Source organism: Theropithecus gelada, chromosome 19, assembly GCF_003255815.1.
Source record: "Theropithecus gelada isolate Dixy chromosome 19, Tgel_1.0, whole genome shotgun sequence".
Taxonomy (NCBI): Eukaryota; Metazoa; Chordata; class Mammalia; order Primates; family Cercopithecidae; genus Theropithecus; species Theropithecus gelada.
The window spans coordinates 46,881,029-46,906,894 of record NC_037687.1 but is presented as its reverse complement, the minus strand read 5'-3'; the positions used below and the strand labels follow the sequence as shown (position 1 = coordinate 46,906,894).

General features: G+C 50.8%; 1 protein-coding gene and 1 pseudogene across 1 annotated transcript in view; one reads left to right on the top strand and one right to left on the bottom strand.

Moving 5' to 3' along the window:
- RHPN2 (rhophilin Rho GTPase binding protein 2) overlaps positions 1–21,646 on the bottom strand; it is an 87,461-nt gene extending 65,815 nt beyond the window's left edge. Inside the window, exon 1 of the mRNA XM_025368938.1 lies at positions 21,522–21,646. Coding sequence (XP_025224723.1) covers positions 21,522–21,590 — 69 coding nt within the window. The 5' untranslated portion in view covers positions 21,591–21,646. The remainder of the gene's footprint in view (positions 1–21,521) is intronic.
- LOC112613632 lies at positions 7,494–7,599 on the top strand (annotated as a pseudogene).
- Positions 21,647–25,866: the final 4,220 nt, after the last annotated feature.

The window sequence follows — 25,866 nt, the reverse complement described above, 5'->3', positions numbered from 1 at the left end:
TCTCAGCTAGGCACTGTGGTTCACGCCTATAATCCCAGAACTTTGGAAGGCCAAGGCGGGTGGATCACCTGAAGTCAGGAGTTCGAGACCAGCCTGGCCAACATGGTGAAACCCTGTTTCTACTAAAAATACAAAAAATTAGCCAGGTGTGGTGGTGGGCGTCTGTAATCCCAGCTACTCAGGAGGCTGAGGCATGAGAATCGCTTGAACCTGGGTGGTGAAGGCTGTGGTGAGCCGAGATTGCAACACTGTACTCCAGCCTCAGCAACCAAAGTGAGATACTGTCTCAAAAATTAATTGGCCGGGCGCGGTGGCTCAAGCCTGTAATCCCAGCACTTTGGGAGGCCGAGGCGGGTGGATCACAAGGTCAGGAGATCGAGACTATCCTGGCTAACATGGTGAAACCCCGTCTCTACTAAAAATACAAAAAACTAGCCGGGCGCGGTAGCGGGCGCCTGTAGTCCCAGCTACTTGGGAGGCTGAGGCGGGAGAATGGCGTGAACCCGGGGGGCGGAGCTTGCAGTGAGCCGAGATCGCGCCACTGCACTCCAGCCTGGGAGACACAGTGAGACTCCGTCTCAAAAAAAAAAAAAAAAAAAAAAATTAATTAAGGGCCAGGCGCGGTGGCTCAAGCCTGTAATCCCAGCACTTTGGGAGGCCGAGATGGGTGGATCACGAGGTCAGGAGATCGAGACCATCCTGGCTAATCTGGTGAAACCCTGTCTCTACTAAAAAAATACAAAAAACTAGCTGAGCGAGGTGGCGGGCGCCTGTAGTCCCAGCTACTCAGGAGACTGAGGCAGAAGAATGGCATAAACCCGGGAGGCGGAGCTTGCCGTGAGCTGAGATCCGGCCACTGCACTCCAGCCTGGGCGACACAGCGAGACTCCGTCTCAAAAAAAAAAAAAAAAAATTTAATTAATTAATTAAAGACCTATCTCTGGGGCAGAGTTACAAGATCAAACCTCTTTAGGGCTACCCATGGACCAGCCCAATCATCCTTCAGGACAGAAAGGCACACACACCCTTGTGACTGCTTTCCCCCTCACTGTTACTGAGTATCTACAATTTTTTTTTTTTTTTTTTTTTTTTTTTTTGAGACGGAGTCCCACTTTGCCGCCTAGGACGCAGTGCAGTGGTGCAATCTTGGTTCACTGCAATCTCCAACTCCTTGGTTCAGGTGATTTTCATGCCTCAGCTTCCCAAGTAGCTGGGACTACAGGTGCATGTCACCATGTCCAGGCAATTTTTCTATTTTTAGTAGACACAGGGTTTCGCCATGTTGCCCAGGCTGGTCTTGAACTTCTGACTTCAAGTGATCCACCTGCCTCAGCCTCCCAAAGGGCTGGGATGGCAGGTGTGAGCCACTGCGCCTGACCTACTTTTTTGTTTAATAACAGCTTTATGGAGATATAATCCACATACCATATATTTTCCCCTTTTAAAATAGGCAATTCATTGTTTTTAGTATATTCAGGAGTTACAGAACCATCAACGCTATCTGATTTTTTTTTTTTTTGAGATGGTGTCTTGCTCTGTCACCCAGGCTGCAGTGCAGTGGCACGATCTCAGCTCACTGCAACCTCTGCCTCCCAGGTTCAAGTGATTCTCCTGCCTCAGCCTCCCAAGCAGCTGGGATTACAGGTGCCCACCACCACACCCAGCTAATTTTTGTATCTTTTGTAAAGATGGGGTTTCGCCATGTTGGCCAGGCTGGTCCTGAACTCCTGATCTCAAGTGATCCGCCTACCTCAGCCTCCCAAAGTGCTGGGATTACAGGCATGAGCCACCACACCTACCAACCACTATCTGATTTTAGAACATTTTCATCACCCTAAAAAGAAAGAAAGTAGCCATTAGCATCACTCCCCATTTCCTTTTCCCCTTAACCCCAGCCCTAGGCAACCCCAAATCTACTTTCTGTCTTTACAGGTTTGCTTATTCAAGATTATTTCATATAAACGGAATCATATAATATGTGGCCTTTGCATCTGGCTTCTTTCACTTGCCATGATGTTCTCAAGGTTTAACCAGGTTGTAGCATGTATCAGAACTTCGTCTTTGTCCCTGAATAAGATTTCATTATATAGATACACCACACTTGTGTACTTTATCCATTCATCATACGATGGGCATGGGGAGTGTTGTCACTTTTTCACTATTACGAATAAGGCTGTTTATGTGTGTACAAGGTTTTATATGGACATATGCTTTTGTTTCTCTTAAATGTAGAAATAAAAGTTCTAGATCAGATGGGATTTTGTTTTGTTTTGTTTTTATTTTTGTTTTTGTTTTTTTGAGACAGAGACTTGTTCTGTCATCCAGGCTTGAGTGCAGTGGCTCAATCTCGGCTCATTTCAACCTCTGTCTCCCGGGTTCAAACGATTCTCCTGCTTCAGCCTCCCAGGTAGCTGAGATTACAGGTGTGCACCACCATGACCAGCTAATTTTTGTATTTTTAGTAGAGAGGGGGGTTTCACCATGTTGGCCAGGCTGGTCTCAAACTCCTGACCTCAAGTGATCCGCCCACCTTGGCTTCCCAAAGTGCTGGGATTACAGGCGTGAGCCACTGTGCCCGGTCTAGATCATATGACTTATTCTATGTTAATGATTTGAAGAACTATCAGACTCTTCAAAGTGGTTATACAATTTTACAATCCAACTAACAGCATGAGAGTTCCAATCCATCTACATCTCACCAATACAGGTGCTGGTCTGTCTTTTTTATTACAGCCATCTTATGTGTGTGCTGTCTCGCACTGTGGTTTTGAAAAGTGTGTCCCTGACAGTTAATGGTGTTGAATATCTTTTCATGAACTTATTGGCCAACTGTATATCTTCTTCGAAGAAATATCAATTCAGATCCTTTGCACATTTTTTGTTTGTTTGTTTTGAAACAGGGTCTCAGTCTGTCACTCAGACTGGACTGCTGCAGTGGTGTGATCTCGGCTCACTGCAACCTTCACCTCCTGGGTTCAGGTGATTCTCCTGCCTCAGCCTCCTGAGCAGCTGGGACTACAGGTGCATGCCACCATGTCCGGCTAATTGTTATATTTTTTGGTAGAGACAGGGTTTCACCATTTTTTGCCAGGCTGGTCTTGAACTCCTGACCTCAAGTGATCTGCCTATCTTGCCTCCCAAAGTGGTGGTCTTACAGGCGTGAGCCACCACGCCCAGCCCTCCTTTGCCCAGTTTTAAACTGGGTTGTCTTTTTATCTGTCTAGTTGAAAGTGATGATTTTTAATCTCTGCCAAGTTGACATGCAAAAATAGATAGCTCATTCTTCTAATGTGTATGTTTATTACAACAGTGAATGTAAAGGTTTTTCCATATAATCTTAACACTTTAATTTCTTTTTCAACAAATTGTCTGTCTGTGTTCTCTGACCATGATGCCCTGGGGTATTTGGATTACAACGTTTCATGCTAAAAGTTTAAGATCAGAATAAAAGTTGCATTTTAACTTAATGGTGTTCTTCCCACCCTAGACAGGTAGAAGCCCCAGGACCTGAGTTAGGACCACATTCCTCTTTGACGCTTATCTCTAGGCCCTGCCCACTGCGGTTACTCCCTGGGAGCCGTGTGGCAGGCAGTATTATGTGGTGAAGAGACTGCCCTTTCTCTCTCGATGAGTCACATCTCAGGCCTGCACATACCTGGCCTCCCCGACCTCTGCCCAAGCCACACCCATGGCCTGGACCCCAGGGAGGGAGATGTGAGTTATCTATAGCGGAAACCTCCTCAGGAATCCCAGTATTCTCCTTCCAGAAAGATTTCTCATTCTTGGCCAGAATGGTCATGGCAGCTCACGCCTGTAATCCCAAGCACTTTGAGAGGCTGAGGCCAGAGGATCGCTCGAGGCCAGGAGTTTGAGGCTGTGGTGCGCTATGATTGCGCCACTGCACTCCAGCCTGGATAACAGAGCGAGACTCTGTCTCTACGAAGAATGATAAAAATGTTAAAATAATAATAAAAATAAAAGACTTCTCATTCTCATTTCCCAGCAGGTCACCACCACCTGTCCCCGACATAGCCCCACAACCTAATTTTCCCTATCTCGCAAGGACGCTTTCCCCCAGTTCAAATTGCACAGATATTCAGAATCTGAGTTGGCTTCTGTTGCCGGGCTGGAGAGCAGTGGTGCGATCTCAGCTCACTACAGCCTCTGCCTCCTGGGTTCAAGTGATTATCTTCCCTCATCCTGCTGAGTAGCTGGAATTATAGGCACCCGCCACCACGCCCAGCTAGTTTTTCTATTTTTAGTAGAGACGGGGTTTCACCATGTTGGCCAGGCTGGTCTTGAACTCCTGACCTCAGGTGATCCACCCGCCTCAGCCTCCCAAAGTGCTGGGATTACAGGCGTGAGACATGGCACCCAGCCCTGGAATGGATTTTAAAATTAATATCGTTTAAAGCATTAAATGGTTACCAATTTTGTCTTTTTTCAGATTTAAGATTAAAATATCTTTGGCCGGGTGTGGTAGCTCACGCCTGTAATCCCAGCACTTTGGGAGGCCAAGGCGGGCGGATCACCTAAGGCCAAGAGTTCGAGAACAGCCTGGCCAACATGGCGAAACCCCGTCTCTACTAAAAATACAAAAAACTGAGCCAGGCGTGGTGGCACGCACCTGTAATCCCAGCTACTGGAGAGGCTGAGGTGGCAGAGTTGCTTCAACCCGAGAGGCGGAGGTTGCAGTGAGCCAAGATTGTGCCACTGCACTGCACTCCAGCCTGGGCGAGAGAGCAAGACTCCATCTCAAAAAAAAAAAAAAAGAAAAGAAAACTTTAATGTTACGCTATTATAATTTAATATTAAAGAACTAAAATAACTGTTCGTCTTTTGCCTTTCCACTTCCAAAAATGACGATGATTCAGTTTGACTCTGAATTACCTGGATCACCACTGCTGTGTTTATCTTACAGGGAAGCTTGAATAATTCCTTTATGTACATTCCCAGAGCTCAGATAAGCAGCCGTTCCAGACTACGGACAAGAACGTTTTTTCCGTTCGTATACTTTCCCCAACTTCTGCTGGCCTGGAATCACTACGCCCTAACCAGCCCACAGATATGTGGTCAAGTTTCCAGATAAGGCATAGGAACACTTAGGGTTAGATTTGACTGAGTAATTGGACCTGAAACCACATTACTTATTCCTGACAGGTAGGAATGTTGGGCCCTGCTGGGGAACACAAAAAACACACACGGGGCCGTGTGCGGAAACTTCCCTGAGAGGTAAATCTGGACAAGACTGCCAAGAAGACGCCCTGGCATCACCAGAAACTATTAGCCATCTACTAGCCCCTGCCAGGGGCTGCTCTGTAGGGGACAAGGTGGCGGGTCCACCAGCCCCACCCATACATTCCTCACCCCATCCCCTATCTTGTCTAATAACGAGACCTTAGCCCTGAACAAACAGCTTCCAGAACAGCCTCTGCCACTCAGAGACAGGGATTGGTTCTCGACAGAACACAGAGCTGCTTTGAAACCGGAGTGAAGGTTTGCACCAGGGACGGGGGTGGGGGTGGGGATGGGGATGGGGGTGGGGGTGGGGGTGGGGGTGGGGGGTGGGGGTGCTATACCTCTCACACCTGTGGGGCCAACTGAGCTCTCCTGACCTCAGGGGCTGCTGTTGACAAGTTCTACAGTGAAGTCAGACTTTCTCCCCCACAGAGTCTACTCCCTTCCCACGCTAAGGTTCCGACATTTCCGTCAATCCCAAAACCTGAAGAGTGGGCAGACAGTCAACGTCCAAGAAAAGCAAGTGCTGCGTGAACCCCCATGTCATCACCAGCTTTACAGGCAACTCCTGGGGTGGATCGCTTATGTGGACCCTGGTACAGCATCTCAGATCCCATGGTTCTGCAGCAAGGAGGTTCTAGGAGCAACCTGAGATCCTACAGGCAGGCAGTAAAAGTCGGGGTGGGATTTAAGACCCCGTCCTTCCTGCTGCTCCAGGATGAACAGTGAGGCAGTGTGAGCTGTGGGAATGCATGCAACCCCCAGACACCCCTTCAAGGGTGATGGCTGCCCACCATCACCTACCACATCTTTTGGGGGAACAGTGACGCCAGCCCACTCTCCCACCTCATAGCTCATGATGGCCTGGCGAGGGGTAGGGGTGTGTGTAAATCCATGCTCCCCCAACATCCTTTCCAAGGGAGAGAACATCTGACTTCTGCCTGGCCAGCTGGAAAACCAAAGCCTGAAGACAAGGGTCAATCGAAACCCATGAGGAAGAGGTCTTCATTGGCCTTGAACCTGGGAGGCTGTGACACTGAGCAGGTGCAGCCACCTTACCACCAGCAGAAGAGTGCCTCTCTAGACATGGAACCAACCCCAGGTGGGCTGGGCTGAGAAGCAGCTTTGGCGATGTCATCTGAGCCCTGGATCAAGCCAGGCCTGAAGACACCCCTCTGTACTTTTCATTTACAGCAACCAATTCATTCCCTTCTTTGCCTAAGCCACTTTTTGCATTGAGGTACAATTTACACACAATAAAATACACATATTTTAAGTACATAGTTCAAAGAGTTTGAACAAACGTATAAACCTGTGTAACCATCACTCCTATCAAAATACAACACAGAACATTTCCATTTCCATCATCCCCAGGCAACCAATACTGATTTCTATCACCACATATTTTTGTCTGCTTTTGAACTATGTAAATGTAATCAGATAGGATGTAGTCTCTTGTGTCTGGTTTATTTTGCTCAATACCATGTTTTGAGATTCACCCATGCTGTTTCATTTACCAGTAGTTTCTTCTTCTTTTTTTTTTTTTTTGAGACAGCGTTTCGCTCTTGTTGCCCAGGCTGGAGTGCAGTGGCGTGATCTCGGCTCACTGCAAACTCCACCTCCCAGGCTCAAGCGATTCTCCTGCCTCAGCCTCCCGGGTAGCTAGAATTGCAGGCGCCTGCCACCATGCCCGGCTAATTGGTTTGTTCCTTCTTTATTGTGGGGTAGAATTCTATTGGAGAAACATACTACGGTGTGTTTATCTGCCGAAGCTATTTTGGATTAGATTTTCTGGCACCTGCAACTAAAAAAGTACTAACTCAAATAAGTTTACCTAGAGTGAAAACTCTTTTCTTTCCTTTGAGACAGAGTCTCACTCTGTCACCCAAGCTGGAGTGCAGTGGCATGATCTCAACTCACTGCAACCTCCGCCTCCTGGACTCAAGCGATTCTCCTGTCTTAGCCACCTGAGTAGCTGGGATGACAGGTGCACGCCACCATGCCCGGCTGATTTTTGTATTTTTAGTAGAGACAGGGTTTCGCCATGTTGGCCAGGCTGGTCTCAAACTCCTGGACTTAAATGATCCATCCTCCTCTCCCTCCCAAAGTGCTGGGACTACAGGTGTGAGCCACCGCACCCGGCCTACAGTGAAAACTCTCTTTACATGTCACTTACATGCCTTAATGTACAGTCAGATTGTTCACCTGTAAGACAAGCATTTAAGAGCAGTACCTAGACAAAGCCTACAAGCAGGAAGACTGTACTTCCAGGGATCATTTCTACAGTTTGTTACTAGAGAAGTTTCTCTGAACATGTACAGCAACCGTTTATATTAGTGTGGCACATACATACCTATCTGAAAGCTTCGAGTGCAGAAATGCGGACTCACCTCGCTTGTAACTACTGTTCTTGAGCTCATAAAATACCTAAATAATGTGGTGTAACGACTAAATGTGTACCCAGAGAAAAGCCTCAGAATGTTATCCTAGGTGAAATCTGTAAGTTAACAGACAGATCACAGCTACAGTGACATTTCTGCCTCTGTTACAAGTTTCTTACAAAGTGAGAAAGTGGCTGGTTAAAATCGGAAAGAGGCCCGGCATGGCAGCTCGCTTGTATAATCATGGCACTTTGGGAGGCTGAGGTGGGCGGAGCACTTGAGGTCAGTAGTTTGAAACCAGACTGGCCAACGTGGTGCAACCCCGTCTCTAGCAAAAAATATAAAAATTAGCCGAGGCCGGGCACGGTGGCTCAAGCCTGTAATCCCAGCACTTTGGGAGGCCGAGACGGGCGGATCACGAGGTCAGGAGATCGAGACCATCCTGGCGAACACGGTGAAACCCCGTCTCTACTAAAAAATACAAAAAAACTAGCCGGGCGAGGTGGCGGGCGCCTGTAGTCCCAGCTACTCCGGAGGCTGAGGCAGGAGAATGGCGTAAACCCAGGAGGCGGAGCTTGCAGTGAGCTGAGATCCGGCCACTGCACTCCAGCCTGGGCGACAGAGCCAGACTCCATCTCAAAAAAAGAAAAAAAAAAAAAAAAAAATTAGCCAGGCATGGTGGCGTGTGCCTATAGTCCCAGCTACTCGGGAGGCAGAGGTTGCAGTGAGCCGAGAACTCGCCACTGCCCTTCAGCCTGGGTGACAGAGTGAAACCCTGTCTCAAAAAAAAAAAAAGAATTAAAGTCAGAAGGAGAGCCCTTACCAAAAACTGACCATACTGGCACCTTGATCTTGGATTTCTAGCCTCTAGAACTATGAAAAATAAATTTGTGTTAAGTTTAAAAAATAAATAGAACTGGAGGCAGGCACTTAATTAGAAAGAAAGGAAAGGGTGGTCAAGCTACTCCTGGAACAGGGCGGTTTTTCTTCCCCTCTGGGGGCCCCCCTCCATTCTGGGCTGTGCCTGGCGCCTGCTTTCCCTCCACCATAAGCAACAGTACGGGCCCTTCTTCCGCACAGCCGAAGATAAAGCTCGCACATGCAGCGGTGTTTCCAGCAAATTTAGGGCAACGTGCGAGCTTGGGATCTAAAGGTTCAGGCGTCAAACTAAGTGAGAGATGACACAGTAGGGCTGGGCCAGCTCCCAGCTAGACAGACCGTCCCACGGGATACAGGAAGGCAGGTGTTTTTAGCTGCTTCTCCAGCAAAGATTATTTTCTCTGCCTTTCTCACTCCTTCCTGGTTACACAATCCCTCACTCAACCACCAAACTCTGGAAAACAGAATTGCTTGTTTGTAAGCCAGCCAGAGCGACCAATGAGAAAACACAGAAAAGAGCGTGCCTTACCCTGCAATACACACATACATCTAATTTAACTTTTCACCACACTGGAGATTCAGGGCAGGCTGGGTGGAAAGAATCTAGCTTGCCCATGTCCATAAAAATAAAAACACGAATTCAGTACTTGTCAACAGCCCTCCTGCCCTTTCAGGATCTCTGCCAGGTGTCAGGGCTGGAGGTTGGGGCCCAGCTGCCTCCCCCAGGAATCCCAATCTATTCACGGGGGGGGGGGTGGAGGGGGGCTCGATATGAATCAACACAGCCATGATATTTAGTTACAAGCTCCCTTCAGTCTGTTCCAGAAATCTCTATAAACCCCTACTGTGTGCCAATCACAGCTATTTTTCAATATGCTGAATAACTTTTTTTAGACGAAGTCTTGCTCTGTCACCCAGGCTGGAGTGCCGTGGCGCGATCTTGGCTTACTGCAACCTCCACCTCCCAGGTTCAAGCGATTCTCCTGTTTCAGCCTCCTGAGTAGCTGGGATTACGTGAATGTGCCAACATACCCGGCTAATTTTTGTATTTTTTTTTTTAGTAGAGACAAGGTTTCACCGTGTTGGCCAGGCTGCTCTCGAACTCCTGGCCTAAAGTGATCTGCCTACCTCGGCCTCCCAAAGTGCTAGGATTACAGGCGTGAGCCACCACACCCAGCCTTGAATAACTAGGCTTTTACTGTGCCTCCCACCACATCAAATCATGAACATTTCCATGAATCAACTGTATTTCCAGACGAATGATCTGCTTATTTAAACTGGTAGGACACACTCACTAACAGTTTTAACAATTTTTTTTTTTTTTTAGATGGAGTCTCGCTGTCGCACAGGCTGGAGTGCAGTGGTGCAATATCGGCTCAATACAACCTCCGCCTCCTGGGTTCAAGCGATTCTCCTGCCTCAGCCTCCTGACTAGCTGGGATTATAGGTGTGTGCCACCATGCCTGGCTAATTTCTGTATTTTTAGTAGAGATGGGGTTTCACCATGTTGGTCAGGCTAGTCTTGAACTCCTGACCTTGTGATCTGCCTGCCTTGGCCTCCCAAAGTGCTGTGATTACAGGCCTGAGCCATTGCACCCAGACACTCAGTTAATTTTTGTATTTTTAGTAGAGACGTGGTTTTACCATGTTTGCCAGGCTGGTCTTGAGTTCCTGACCTCAGGTGATCTGCCCACCTCAGCCTCACAAAGTGCTGGGATTACAGGTGTGAGCCACCGTGCCTGGTCTCTTGTTTTTATTTTTGACACAGGATCTCACTCTGTTGCCCAGGCTGGAGTGCAGTGGCACGATCTCTGTTCACTGCAGCCTCAACATCCCGGGGCTCAAGCAATCCTCCCACCTCAGCCTCCTAAGAAGCTGGGACTACAGGTCCACACCATCGCACCTGGCTAATTTTATTGTATTTTTTGTAGAGACAGAGTTTTGTCAGTGCAGCCCAGGCTGGTCTTGAACTCCTAAGCTCATGTGATCCGCCCACCCTGGCCTCTTAAAGTGCTGGAATTACAGACGTGAGCCACTGCATCCAGCCTTGTTTTTGACCATCTGCCCTTTTTTCTTTTTTTGACATAATCTTGCTCTGTTACCCAGCAGGCTGGAGTGCAGGGGCACAATCTTGGCTCACTGCAACCCAAGTGATTCTCCTGCCTCAGGCTCCCGAGTAGCTAGGATTACAGGCACACAGCACCACGCCCAGCTAATTTTGCATTTTTAGTAGAAATGGGGTTTCACCATGTTGTCCAGGCTGGTCTCGAACTCCTGAACTCAAATGATCCTCCTGCCTCGGACTCCCAAAGTGCTGGGATTACAGGAGTGAGCTACCGTGCTGGTCCCCTTTTCTCTTGTTACAATCAAATGGAAACCTGGCCATAAGGAATTCCAAGGGTCTGAATGGGCAGCCCCGAGGGACTCGCATCATTTACCGTGGTGTCTCCGTCCCTGGTGCTGTAAGTGGGGGACCTTGTCCTCACCTGGCACCCATTACTGCTGCTCTGCCAGACACCCAGCCTCTGGCTGAGCAGTACCTGCAGTTCGACTGTGTCCAGTTCGACTGGCTACCTCCAATGCAGCCTTTGTGTCACGGGACTCTGGTACCTGAGCCAAAGGAGGAAGTGTTGATCAGGCCAAAGCCAATGCCCAGTACCATCAGGTGGTGTCGTGGCAACCATCCAAATAGCCCCAGGAAACAAGGGACATTTACAGTGTTAGAGGTCATCGCGTTGTCTCTCCTCGGAGTCACCCTGAAAATTCTGTTTCTGCCAGGGGACACCTCCCAGCCACGATCCCACACTTGAGAACTGTTGGTCAGGCAGGCCCTCGAGGCTGATGGCGGATACCATGCAGCTGGGCAGACCCTCTCCAAGGCCATAGTCAGCCTGGATCCAGCCTGGCCTTCAAGACCTTGCTTAGGGCTGGGTGCAGTGGTTCACATCTGTATTAGTCCACCACTGAGAAGGGAGGATCGCTTGAGGCCAGGAGTTCAAGACCAGCCTAGGCAACACAGTAAGACCCCATCTCTACAAGAAAAAAAAAAAAAAATCAGCCAGGTGTGGCGATTTTTAATCACACCTGTAGTCCCAGCTACTTGGGAAGCTGAGGCAGGAGGATCACTTCAGCCCAAGGTCAAGATTACAGTGAGCTATGACAGTGCCACTGCACTCCAGCCTGGGCGACAGAGCCAGATTCTGTCATCTTAAAAAAAAAAAAAAACTGATTTAGACCATGATGGGGAATCAGGAATGGGGTTGGCATCACCAGCCTTTACTCTCCTCCGCCTTCCTCCCTCTCCACCTGGAAACTGACTCAAGGCTTCAAGGGGATGGATCTAAACAGCCGGAGGGGTGGTATCAGTACCAATAGAGCTGGAGCTGCTGATCCCACATGACCCAGGCTGTGCCTGGTGGACTCAGCCCATCAGCAGGCTTCCTCATCCACATGTGCGCTCATAAAGGATGCACACAAGTGTCTACCATGAAATTAGCCCTTGCTAAGATGAATGCTGCTCATTCATCAAAGAGCAGATCCCTGCTCCTTGCAGAGAGAAGACTGCAAGAAGCTTCTGGGTTAAAAAAAAAAAAAAAAAAATTATCCTTCTTTCTCTGCCGGAGCCTCCAGGAAGCCCAGCATCAATAGGGACCATAAACCAGGACACAATGAACTCGGAGGCCCTGTCCAGCCTGGAGGTTACTGTGAATAAGAAACTTCTCCTACAGCTCTTGAGTAAAAACAATAGAGCTAAATTCATTTTGGGGCATTAGCATTCCCAAAGGATGAAGAGGCAGAGATAAGAAGTGACAATGCCTCACTGTGTACTCACTCTCCTCTTCCACATAGTGCCAAGACCTTTCATTTTGGGCCTTTCAACGGCCCTGGGGAAAGGCTTTCTCTAGTTTGTTTCCAGCTGCTTTTCTTTCTTTCTTTTTTTTTTTTTTTGAGATGGTGTTTTTTTGCTCTTGTTGCCCAGGCTGGAGTACAATGACGCGATCTCAGTTCACCGCAACCTCCGCCTCTCAGGTTCAAGTCATTCTCCTGCCTTAGCCTCTCAAGTAGCTGGGATTACAGGCATGTGCCACCGCACTCGGCTAATTTTGTATTTTTAGTAGAGATGGGGTTTCTCCATGTTGGTCAGGCTGGTCTCGAACTGCCAACCTCAGGTGATTCACCTGCCTCGGCCTCCCAAAGTGCTGTGATTACAGGCGTGAGCCACCACTCCCGGTCTTCCAGCTGCTTTTCTTCATGGCCAAGAACAGATTTTCCTGTGAGTTTTAGTACTATGGGGTACAGGGACAGTCACAGAAAAGGAATCTCTATCAGGATGCAGCAGTCTAGAAATTACATTACTCTGCATTTAATTACAGGCCAGAGCACAATAATTCTTCCAAGATTTTCAGTAGGAAGAGCATAAAAATCTGGGGAAAAGAAGTTGCATTTCCATTCCTTATAAGTTGAGAAAGTAATTTATAGTAACCTTACAGAGATGTACCTGTTTAAACACAGTAACATAATGAGAAAGAAGAAAATACAGTGAGAAGCCAGGGAAAGCTGGGTGCGGTGGTTCATGCCTGTAATCCCAGCACTGTGGAAGGCTGAGGCTTGGGCCCAAAGAGTTCGAGACCAGACTGGGCAACATAGTGAGACCCTGCCTCTACAAAAAAATTTAAAAATTAGCCAGGCTTTGTGACTCATGCCTGTTGTCCCAGTTACTCATGAGGTTGAGATAGGAGGATTGCTGGAGCCAGGGAGGTTGAGGCTGCAGTGAGCTATGATCATGCCACTGCACTTCAGCCTGGATGACACAGCAACACCCTGTCCAGGGAAAAAAAAAAAAAAAAAGAAGAAAAGAAAAGAAAGAAAAAAGTGAGAGACATGATTTTATAATAGACCTGAGGCTGGGCATGGTGGTTCACGCCTGTAATCCCAGCACTTTGGGAGGCCAAAGCAGGCAGATAACCAGAGGTCTAGAGTTCGAGACCAACATGAAGCTAATTTACTAAAAACACAAAATTAGCCAGGCATGGTGGCGCATGCCTGAGGCATATCACTTGAACCCGGGAGGCGGAGGCTGTGGTGAGCCAGGACCGTGTCACTGCACTCCTGCCTGGGTGACAGAGTGAAACTCCATCTCAAAAAAAAAAAAAAAAAAAAAAAAATAGACCTGAAAGGTTTCTTTTTTCAGAGACCTCCGAAGGTGCCAGCCCAGACCAGGAGGTCTGTACTGGGGGGTGTCCATTTCCAACCTGAGGCTAAGTTATGTCTTGAGGCTCTGTACAGCCAAGTCACCCTACCTGATTCCAAAAAGACCAATTAACATGGGGACTCCCGGGCTGGGTGCGGTGGCTCACGCCTGTAGGGAGGCTAAAGAGGGCGGATCACCTGAGGTTGGGAGTTTGAGACCAGCCTGACCAACATGGAGAAACCCCGTCTCTACTAAAAATACAAAAATTAGCTGGGCATGGTGGCACATGCCTGTAATCCCAGCTACTGGGGAGGTTGAGGCAGGAGAATTGCTTGAACCCGGGAGGCGGAGGTTGTGGCGAGCTGAGATTGTGCTATTGCACTCCAGCCTGGGCAACAAGAGGGAAACTCTGTCTCAAAAAAAACAAGGGAGGCCGGGCGCTGTGGCTCACGCCTGTAATCCCAGCACTTCGGGAGGCCGAGACGGGCGGATCACGAGGTCAGGAGATAGAGACCATCCTGACTAACACGGTGAAACCCCGTCTCTACTAAAAATACAAAAATTAGCCGGGCGCGGTGGTGGGCACCTGTAGTCCCAGCTACACAGGAGGCTGAGGCAGGAGAACGGCGTGAACCGGGGAGGCGGAGCTTGCAGTGAGTGGAGATCGTGCCACCGCACTCCAGCCTGGGCGACAGAGCAAGACTCCGTCTCAAAAAAAAAAAAAAAACAAGGGGACTCCCTCCATCCTCCACCAGTGACTGTGTTACACATTCAGGATCCACACCCAGTCCACATAAGGGACTTCTGAGCAATTAGGTGCACAAAACACAGTTGAAGCTCTGATTAAGGCCTGTGGACCACCCCCACTTTTTGCTCTCTGAAGCCAAGAGGCTCATTCCAGGCCAGGCACGGTGACTCACACCTGTAATCCCAGCACTTTGGGAGGCCAAGGTGGGCGAATCACTTGAGGTCAGGAGTTCAGGACCAGCCTGGACAACATCGTGAAACGCCATTTCTACTGAAAATACAAAGATTAGCTGGACATGGTGGCGGGTGCCTGTAATCCCAGCTACTTGAGAGGCTGAGGCAAGAGTATTGCTTGAACCCTGGAGGCGGAGGATGCAGTGAGCTGCGAGTGCACCACTGCACTCCAGCCTGGGCAACAGAGCAAGACTCCATTTCAAAAAAACAAAAAAGGCCAAGAGGCAGATTCCTTTTCAAGCATGGCCGGAGCTATTTCAACAAAGCACCAACTCCCAGCACTGCTCAGCACTCCAGGAAACGAGACCTGCTGGGAACTGCTGCCAAAGAAACCATATCAAGTCAGGGTCCGGAGTGCCCCAGAACCTAACCAGGGGTCAGGCACCGAGCTGTCACACCATAAATCCTTTTCGGATGAATGGAGCATAATGTCATTCTAAAGAAAAGGGGAGGGAAGGCATGACACAGAGAACAGGATGAAAGAGAAGCCTGACTTCAGTGGAAATTCATTTGATCCTTAAGTGTGCACAAAATCCCAACAGTCGCCAGGCGCGGTGGCTCACGCCTGTAATCCCAGCACTCTGGGAGGTCGAGAAGGGCAGATCACGTGGTCAAGAGGTTGAGACCATCCTGGCCAACATGGCGAAACCCCAACTCTACTAAAAATACAAAAATTAGGCCGGGCGCGGTGGCTCAAGCCTGTAATCCCAGCACTTTGGGAGGCCGAGACGGGCGGATCACGAGGTCAGGAGATCGAGACCATCCCGGCTAACACGGTGAAACCCCGTCTCTACTAAAAAATACAAAAAACTAGCAGGACGAAGTGGCGGGCGCCTGTGGTCCCAGCTACTCGGGAGGCTGAGGCAGGAGAATGGCGTGAACCCGGGAGGCGGAGCTTGCAGTGAGCTGAGATCCGGCCACTGCACTCCAGCCTGGGCGACAGAGCCAGACTCAGTCTCAAAAAAAAAAAAAAAAAAAAAATACAAAAATTAGCTGGGCATGGTGGTGCGTGCCTATAGTCCCAGTTACTTGGGAGGCTGAGGCAGAAGAATCACTTGAATCCGGGAGGCGGAGGTTGCAGTGAGCCGAGATCATGCCATTGCACTCCAGCCTGGCAACAGAGCCACGCTTCATCTCAAAAAAAAACCAAAAAAAACAAAAATCCCAATAGTCAAAATACAGGACCAGGTGCAGGGACTCACACCTATAATCCCAGCACTTTCGGAGGCCAAGGTGGGTGGATCACTTGAGGTCAGGAGTTCCAGACTAGTCTGATCAACATGGTGAAACCCCGTTTCTACTAAAAAATACAAAAATTAGCCAGGCATGGTGGCGCACATCTGTAGTCTCAGCCACTCGGGTGGCTGAGGCATGAGAATCGCTTGAATCCAGGAGGTTGCAGGGAGCTGAGATTGTGCTACTGGCACTCCAGCCTGGGGGACAGAGCAAGACTCCATCTCTAAAAAAAAAAAAAAAAAAATACAAGGGAAGCCCCCTGCTGGCTCAGCCACCCAATGAATGTAGCAGCTTTTGGCAATCTTCACGCCCTCCTTAACTCTTGGGACCCCTCCCCAGCCCACCTTCTCCCTGAATCTCCAGCCATTCCCCACCCAACTTCATCACTTTTGTCTTTTCCTTTTTCTTTTTTGTGACGGAGTCTCACTCTGCTGCTCAGGCTAGAGTGCAGTGGCGTGATCTCGGCTCACTGCAACCTCCACCTCCCGGGTTCAAGCGATTCTCCTGCCTCAGCCTCCGAGTAGCTGGGATCACAGGTGCCCGCCACCACGCATGGCTAATTTTTTGTATTTTTAGTAGAGACAGGGTTTCATCGTGTTGGCCAGGCCGGTCTCGAACTTCTGACCTCAGGTGATTCGCCTGCCTCGGCCTCCCAAAGTGCTGGGATTACAGGCATGAACCACTGCACTCTGCCACACCTTTGTCTTTAACCAGCTCTGGGCTTCCACATTCTAAAACAAAGCTGTCTTCTCTTTTCTCAGCTCCCCTCTTTCTCCAGCAATATCTTCCCTGCCCTTCTTCCCCCGTACCCTGTCACACTGACTTCTGTCTCCAATTCTCCAACCATGCATTTCCTAACGACTCCTAAAGGACTAAATCCAGGACCTTCCCCACATTCTTCTGACTTGTCAAGCCTCGCTCCACTAACAAGACTGACCTCTCAGCTTCCTAGACCTGGCCACCCTTCTGGCTTTCCTCCCACCTCTCCACCCACCCCTTAAGTGGAGGAACTATTCCCTTCTAGCCCAGATCCTTTCACTCAATACCCCAACTGCCTCCCAATTGGTGCCACCCAAAACTGCATCTCCAGCCAGGGTGCCTGCATGGCTGCCGGGCCCATGGAGCGGGCTCTCCACCTGGACCGCCACGTGGATATCCCATGGGGACCTCAAGTCTACCCATCCACACACTAGCCCCCGTGTTCACCCCATCTCGAGGAGGCGCATGACAAGATGCCTCAGGCAGGCATTGTGACTTTTTTTTTTTTTTTTTTTTTGAGACAGGGCCTCATTCTGCCGTCCAGGTTAGAATGCAGTGGCGTGATCTCCGCCCACTGCAGCCTGCACCTCCCAGGATCAGCGATCCTCCTGCCTCAGCCTCCTGAGTAGCTGGGACCACAGCGGGGTTCCACCACACCTGGCTAACAGGCAGGCATTTTGGATTATCATTGGCAGCTCCTTCCCTGCCATAACCTGTTATATCAGTTCTTTCCCTCTCTGCCAGATACTGCCTTTCTCCAGCTTTATCATTCCAACCCCTTCGTCACTGGAATCCCTGCTTTCAGTGTGGACCCCTGGTCTGAGCTAAGGGTGCAAGCTGGTGGAAAGAACGGGTGATTTTTTTTTTGAGACAGGGTCTCACTCTGTCATCCAGGCTGGAGTGCAGTGACGCGGTAACAGCTCACTGCAGCCTCGACCTCGTGGGCTCCGGATATCCTCCCACCTCGGCCTCCTGAGTATATGGGATTACAGGAACACACCACTATGCCAGGCTGATTTTTAAACTTCTTGTAGAGATGGGGTCTTGCTATGTCACCCAGGGTGGGTTTGAATTCCTGGCCTCAAGCAATCCTCCCACCTTGGCCTCCCAAAATGCTGGGATTACAGGTGTGAGGCACTGCACCCCACTCACAGCACTTTCTGTCACTGACTGCATCATCAGTAGTCCATAACAGAGAAGGAAGGGCAAAGATGACAGGTATTACAAGGGGCTAAATCCTCCCTATGCCTCCCTGCCGGGCTCCACCATAGCTTCTTTCCCATCCCCCACCCATTCACCATTCAGGTGTCAAAGCGGTCTTTCTCTTACACAAATCTCACAGGTCTGGTCCTGCTTTAAACACTTTGATGGATTCCACAGTTCCCAGGTCAAGCAAGATGCATGACCCTGAACTGCCTGGCTCCCACTAACACCTCCACAACCTGGGGATGCCTACAAAGCACTCACAAGTCCACAGCTCTGTCCAAGTTGTTCCCTCTTCCTGAAGGGCTCTTCCTCCCCTTTCATCTGGACAGCACCTGCCTTTCTTTTTTTGCGGGGTGGGTTGGGGGGAACAGAGTCTCGCTCTGTCACCAGGCTGGAGTGCAGTGGTGCGATCTCGGCTCACTGCAACCTCCGCCTCCCAGGTTCAAGGGATTCTCCTGCCTCAGTCTCCCGAGTAGCTGGGATTACAGGCACCTGCCACTACACACAGCTAATTTTTGTATTTTTAGTAGAGACAGGGTTTCACCATGTAGGCCAGGCTGGTCTCAAACTCCTGACCTCAAGTGATCCACCCGCCTCAGCCTCTCAAAACACTGGGATTACAGGCATGAGCCACTGCGCCTGGCCAGCACCTGCCTTTCATTCGTTTTGTTTTGATTTTATTTTTTTAAATTTTTTATAGAGCCAGGGTCTTGCTATGTTGTTCAGGCTGGTCTGGAACTCCTGGCTTCAAGAGATCCACCTACCTTGGCCTCCCAGACTACCGGGATTACAGGTGTGAGCCACCACACCTAGCCCTCATTTGCTTTAGGTCATACTGGCTTAGGTCATAGATCAGGAAAGATTCAGCGTCAACACCTTTTATTTTCCTAGGACAAATAGACTATTTGAACTGGTATGACTTAACACGGAGTAGCACAACAATCGTTCCAAGGTCTCATTTTCAAAATTGACGGTTTTAATTGTAAAGCAATGATTCCTCTTATTTTCTACCCTTGATTCTCTCATCCAACACCAGAGAAACTGCATCTAAAAAACACCCCACTTTAGGAGGCCAAGGTGGGCGGATCACCTGAGGTCAGGAGCTCAAGAACAGCCTGGCTGACACGACGAAACCTTGTCTCCACCAAAAATACAAAAGTTAGCCAGGCGTGGTGGTACGCGCCTGTAGTCTCAGCTACTGGGGAGGCTTAGGTAGGAGAATCACTCAAAACTGGTAGATGGAGGTTGCAGTGAGCCGAGATCGTGCCACTGCACTCCAGCCGGGGCAACAGAGTGAGACTCCATCTCAGGAAAATAAATAAATAAATAAATAAATAAATAAAGCCAGGCGCAGTGGCTCACGCCTGTAATCCCAGCACTTTGGGAAGCTGAGGTAGGTGGATCACTTAAGGTTAGGAGTTCAAGACTAGACTGGCCAACACGGTGAAACGCCATTTCTACTAAAAATACAAAAAATCAGCCAGGCGTGGTAGCAGGTGCCTGTAATCCCAGCTACTTGGGAGGCTGAGGCAGAACTGCTTGAACCCGGGAGGCAGAGGTTGCAGTGAGCCAAGATCACACCACTGCACTCCAGCCTGAGCAACAGAGTGAGTGAGACTGTCTCATAATAATAATAATAAGTAGATAAATAAATGAAAAACACCCAACTGTGCACCTTTCCCAGCTCTCTTGCCATTCACTCTTTCCCAGAAGGGAGCAATAAGTCCTTCCCTGGGCTCACAGGCATGGAGGGCTCCCACGGGAAAACGTGTTCTGGGAGGCTTGGCACCAACCCTCACAGGTGTGCTCCTCTCGATGCCATTTTCCCCCAGGTGCTGCTGGAGTTCCAGAGCTACACCTGCTCAGAGAACAATTTGGGGAGGAAAAGTCCCAGAAAGAGGCAGCAACTTGCGGGGAGGACACACAGCAATTTTGTGGGAGTGGCTGTCAGGCCCCGAGGACAGACATAGGAATTCCCAGGCCAGGCCCTCCTCCTGCAATTCCATGGCCTGTGATCCTCTGTCCCAAACGCCACACATAATTAGAAGTTATAATCCTGTAATTCCATGATGACATCTTTGAACTTAAATATACCTCAAAACTACTTTTTTTTTTTTTTAATGCTAAAAGCAACTTCACAAAAAAGAAGTTTTCCCACTCTGTCCCACACTGTCCTGCCCAGGACGCCTCACCAGTGAGCAAAGCCCAAAGTCTCTCTGTGTCACCGGGGAGAAGGAGGAAGATACCAAGACTATTTAGGAACTGGATCCTAAGGCTCTGAACAATTAAGAATTGATTTGTTTATGGGAAAGTTTCACTTCCCTGTTTATAATTATGCACTGTCGTATCTATTATAAAAACGAAGATCAACAACAATCTCTCCATCCACTCAGGGATCACTGGCCAAGGGCCAAAAGCTATTTTTAGACTTGCTAGGGACCTAGAGGGAGGAAGGCGTGGAAGGTATCACCATGACTCCCGGCTCCAAAGCATCTTTGTAGCCCAGGCCCTGCCGCCTGCGGGTACCCCAGGGCCCCTGCTCCGCAGGCTGGGGTCGCTTTTGAGGGACTGAGCTCCCTGACTGTTATCTTCTGGGCAGAAGTCCGCGGTGTGAGCCCAGGAGCTCCTGAACGTGCCAAGAGCCAGCGAGGCCCGCACCCGCCGCCCGCCCCCACCAAGTCTCCCGGACAACAAGACAAATCCGCTTTGGCACACAGTGAGACGCACAAGACCGTGGGCCTCACCTGCAGTGCTCACGCCCTCCTGGACGACCCGGAGCCGGGGAGGGGGCAACGCCAGAGGCTCCCTCCCACCAGCGGCTCTCCCCTGCTCCCTGAAAAGTCCCACAGGCGGACGTTGGAAGCATTTTGGAGGCAAAAAGAGACCGCCGGCCGGACGCACGTTGGAAGCATTTTGGAGGCAAAAAGAGACCGCCGGCCGGACGCAGTGGCTCACGCCTGTAATCCCAGCACTTTGGGAGACTGGGGAGGGAGGATCCCTTGAGCCCAAGAGTTCGCGACCAGTCTGGGCAACAGAGCGATACCCCAGTCCTACAAAAAATTAACGTGGCGAGGTGCCGCGCCTGCAGTCCCAGTTACTCGGGAGGCTGGGGAGGGAGGATCGCTGGAGCCCAGGAAGTCGAGGCTGCAGTGAGCTATAAACGCGCCACTGCACTCCAGCCTGGGCGACAGAGCGCCTATAATAAATATGAGACCGCCAACCCGCCTGGGATGGTCTGTCTCCACCCGCGCTCCCACCAAGAGCTCCTGCAACGCGCCCAGAGGCCAAGGGCGCCAGCGCAGCCAGGAACGGCTCCTTTCCCCAGGCACCAGGGATCGCAAGCGAGGGGTGGCGGCGGGTGGAGGGGGAGACCCAACCACCCCTCCAGGTCCTCCGCCCGCACCTGCGCGGGGCAGCCACACGCACCTCCCCTACTCCCCGCCCAGCCCCGGATGCCACCTGCCCGGGACGCCGGGTACACCGCCGCCCCCCTCTTCCCCGCCGGCCTCCCTCAGGCCAGCGCCAGCCCAGTGAGCCCCCTCCCCCTCCTGGCCTGGTGGACCCCGACCGCGCGCTCCTACAGCCCCTGCAGGGCCTGGGGGAAAGGCGGTGTGGGGCCCGCAGTTCCCCGCCCGCCCGAAGTCGCACACCTTCCGAAAGTAGCCGTCGTTCTCCTTCTCCAGCGGCTGGGGGGCCGCGGGCAACAGCGCATCGGTCATGCTGGCGGCGCGGGAGCGGAGGGCGGACTGAAGCTCGGCGGCTGAGACTGGCCGGAGAGGACGTGCGGCCCCGCCCCTCTCCCCGCCCTTCCCCGCCCCTCCACTCCAGTCCCGTCCTGCGGCCCTTCTAGCCCCGCCTGGGGCCGAGCCCGGGAGCTCTGGAGACGCGCCCCGCCCCTTGGCGAGCCCCGAGCCCGCGCGCCTTGCGGCGCTCGTCACCGGAGACCTGTGCCCTGGGCGCGGCGCCTCGGGGTTGTCTCTGGGCGTCGTGGCTGACTCGAGTTTGTGAGCGCCGCGAGAGCGCAGGGAAGGCACGGGGGTCTCAGGGGCCGCAGCGAAGCCCTGGCTGTGGACCTGTGCCCTGCCCTGGAGCCCAGGGAGTCAGTGAGAAGGGCGTGGGTCCAGGCGCGTCCCTCCCGGGTGAAGCCGGCGCGCCGCGGGGGAAGGGGCCAGACTCGACGCCACGTCGAGGGCGCGGCGGTAGCTCTGGGCCCTGGGCCCAGTGGTCTAGAAAAGCTTTTCCCAGGACGGGAGCCCATGACCGAGGGAGCGTTGATTGCGCCGCCGAGCGCCTTGCCCGGACTACTCGGGCTTGTTGGCATGGGGTCAACTCAGCCGATCCCCCGTCCCCGCTGCAAAGACGAGTGGGATTCGCTGGGCTCGCGGACGGCCCTGAGAGAGGGGACCAGGAGGGGTTTTGTGCCCCAGACACGGCGGATGTCCTTGAACACAGATTTTTTTTTTTTTTTTTAAGAGATGGGACTTCGCTCTGTCGCCCAGGCTGGAGGTCAGTGTTGCGATCTCGGCTCTTTGCAGCCTCGACCTCCCAGGATCAAGCGATGCTCCAGCCTCGGCCTCCCAAGTAGCTGGGACTGCAGGCGCGTGCCAACACGCCCGGCTTTTTTTTTTTTTTTTTTTTTTTTTTTGAGACAGAGTCTCCCCCTGTCGCCCAGGCTGGAGTGCAATGGCACAATGTCAACTCACTGCAACCTCTGCCTCCCGGGTTCAAGCGATTCTCCTGCCTCAGCCTCCCGAGTAGCTGGGACTACAGGTGTCCACCACCACACCCGGCTAATCTTCAGTAGAGACAGTTTCACCTTGTTGGCCAGGCTTGTCTTGAACTCCTGACCTCGTGATCCATCCGCCTCGGCCTACCTCCCTAAGTGCTGGGATTACAGGCGTGAGCCACTGCGCCCAGCTTTTGTTTTTTGGTTGCTGTTGTTAACGATGCGGAGTCTCACTATGATATCCAGGCTGGCCTCGAACTCCCGACCTTAAGTGATCCTCCCTCGTCAGACTCCCAAAATGCTGGGATTACAGGTGCTCGCCATTGCGCCCAGCCCGGAGCACGGTTCTTCACCACCACTCCAGACTTCGGTTTTCTCGGCTGCAAAATGGGGCTCTTTTATTATTATTGGATTCTTTTTTTTTCTGGCTGATGGAGGGTAGTAGGACAAAAGTGAGTGTTGGAAAGTAGGGATGAACTTAGTTTAGGAGGGAAAGGGTGACCCATGGGGACAGGGTTTGTATCAGTCTCCCACCAACCTCCTGCTGGCTGCTAGACTCTGTGGGCAGATGCCTGGCGGCACTTGAAGCCAGGACCTTGCCACCTAAGCAGGGACACCCAGTGCGCAGGGCCACGCTCCTCCCGGCCACTGCTTGCTGTTACAACTGCTTCTCCCCCAACAAAGGGACCGCTCTCAGCCGTCGCGATAGATGTCACAGGTCTCAGCTACTCAGGAGACTGTACCCTGTAGTCTCAGCTACTTAGGAGACTGAGGCAGGAGGATTCCTTGAGCCCAGGAAGTGGAGGCTGCAGTGAGCTATGATTGTTGCCACTGCACTCCAGCCTGGGCAACAGACCAAGACTCTGTTCAAAAATTAATAAATAGGCCGGGCACAGCGGCTCATGCCTGTTAATCCCAGCACTTTGGGAGGCTGAGGCGGATAGATCATCTGAAGTCAGGGGTATGAGACCAGCCTGACCAACATGGTGAAACGCGGTCTCTACTTAAAAACAAAACAAAACAAACAAACAAAAAAAAAACATTAGCTGGGCCTGATGGCACACGCCTGTGATCCCAGCTACTCGGGAGGCTGAGACAGGAGAATTGCTTTAACCTGGGAGGTGGAGGTTGAAGTGAGATGACATTGGGCCATTGCACTTCAGCCTGGGCAACAAGAGCGAAACTCCGTCTCAAGACAATAATAATAATAAAATAAATAAATAAATAAGTAGGCCGGGCACGGTAGCTCACACCTGTAATCCCAGCACTTTGGGAGGCCGAGGCAGGAGGATCAGGAGGTCAGGAATTTGAGACCAGCCTAACCAACATGGTGAAACCCGTCTCTACTAAAAATACAAAAATTAGCCGGGCATGGTGGCATGTGCCTGTAATCCCAGCTATTCAGGAGGGTGAGGCAGAAGAATCGCTTGAATGCGGGAGGCGGAGGTTGCAGTGAGCCCAGATCACGCCACTGCACTCCAGCCTGGGCTGTCTCAAATAAGTAAGTAAATACATAAATAATGTAAAAAATAAAAAGGATGAAGAGTAAGAAAAGGACGCGTGGTGTTAAAGACACACCAGCCCACCCAAAGACTCCCTCCTGAGCATCTTCAGAAGAAAGGGGCACCTCTCCGTGTGAGTCCCAGCGGGGCATCTCCTGGCCATATGAGCCGTCTGAGTGTCAGTGCTTGGGGCTGCAGCTGTGCAGAACCAGGCATCGTTAGACATTCTCATGACTCATCGCAGTGGTACCCCACATGTCTGTTCTTTTATCTCTGATCCCACTATGACCAGGAAATTAGAACTGCCGCCACTGACCCAACAGGACAGCAGCATCTCACTTCCTATTTGTCAACCCCATTGGTGGTCTGTGCAACAAGAACCACCCATGAGCCCCTGTGCTACTAACAAAAGAGCTGGGTGGGAACTTCTGAGCTATGCAAAAGATTAAAATCTCAACTGCAAACAACTGTTTTGTTAAGTCTCCTTTTACTATCTGGTTTAGGTCAGCAGGTGGCTGCCTGTCCAGGGACCCAGTTCCTCCAAGTAAAATTCAAGTGTCACGTCCTAAGACCTTCTTGTTGACAAAAGGAATGTTGGTTTTTGAGGATAACCTGACATACATCCTCTCTTGGGGAATCTGATGAAGTTTGCCAAATTAAATGCAGAAATTATAAGATAATCCTTGAACGAATAAAAATCACTGCAAATATTAAACCCAACTTTGCAATTTTTTTTCTTTTTTTCTTTTTTGAGACGGAGTCTCCCTCTGTCGCCCAGGCTGGAGTGCTGTGGCACGACCTCAGCTCACCACAACCTCCACCTCCCAGGTTCAAGTGATTCTCCTGCCTCAGTCTCCCTAGTAGCTGGGATTACAGGCATGCGCCACCATGCCCTGCTAATTTTTTGTATTTTTAGTAGAGATGGGGGTTTCAGCATGTTGGCCAGGCTGGTCTTGAACTCCTGATCTCAGGTGATCCACCCTCCTCGGCCTCCCAAAGTGCTGGGATTGCATGCATGAGCCACTGTGCCTGGCCCATTTTGCAATTTTTGTAAAAATAAGTCTTAGAAATTGCCAGGCCCAGTGGCTCTCACCTGTAATCCCAGCACATTGGGAGGACAACGCAAGAGGATCACTTGAGCCCAGGAGTTCAAGACCATCCTGGGCAACATACTGAAACATCCATCTCTACAAAAAAAATTTAATTAATTAGACAAGAGTGGCCGGGCTCAGTGGCTCATGTCTGTAACCCCAGCACTTTGGGAGGCTGAGGCGGAGGGATCACTTGTGGTCAGAAGTTCGAGACCAGCCTGGCCAACATGGTGAAACCCTGTCTCTACTAAAAATGCAAAAAATTAGCTGGACGTGGTGGCAGGCACCTGTGATCCCAGCTACTCAGGAGGCTGAGGCAAGAGAATTGCTTGAACTCGGGAGGTGGAGGTTACAGTGAGCCAAGATCGTGCCACAGTACTTCAGCCTGGGCAACAGAGTGAGACTCCATCTCAAAAAAAAAAAAAAAAAAAGCCAGGAGCGGTAGCACATGCCTGCAGTTCCAGCTACTCAGGAAGCTGAGGCAGGAGGATTTCTTGAGCACAAGAGTTCAAGACTGCAGTGAGCCAAGATTATACCACCGTACTCCAGCCTGGGCTACAGAGCAAGACCCTGTCTTATAAAGCAAATAAAAAAATTGGCCAGGTGCGATGGCTCACACCTGTAATCCCAGCACTTTGGTAGGCTGGGGTGGGTGGATCACGAGGTCAGGAGATCA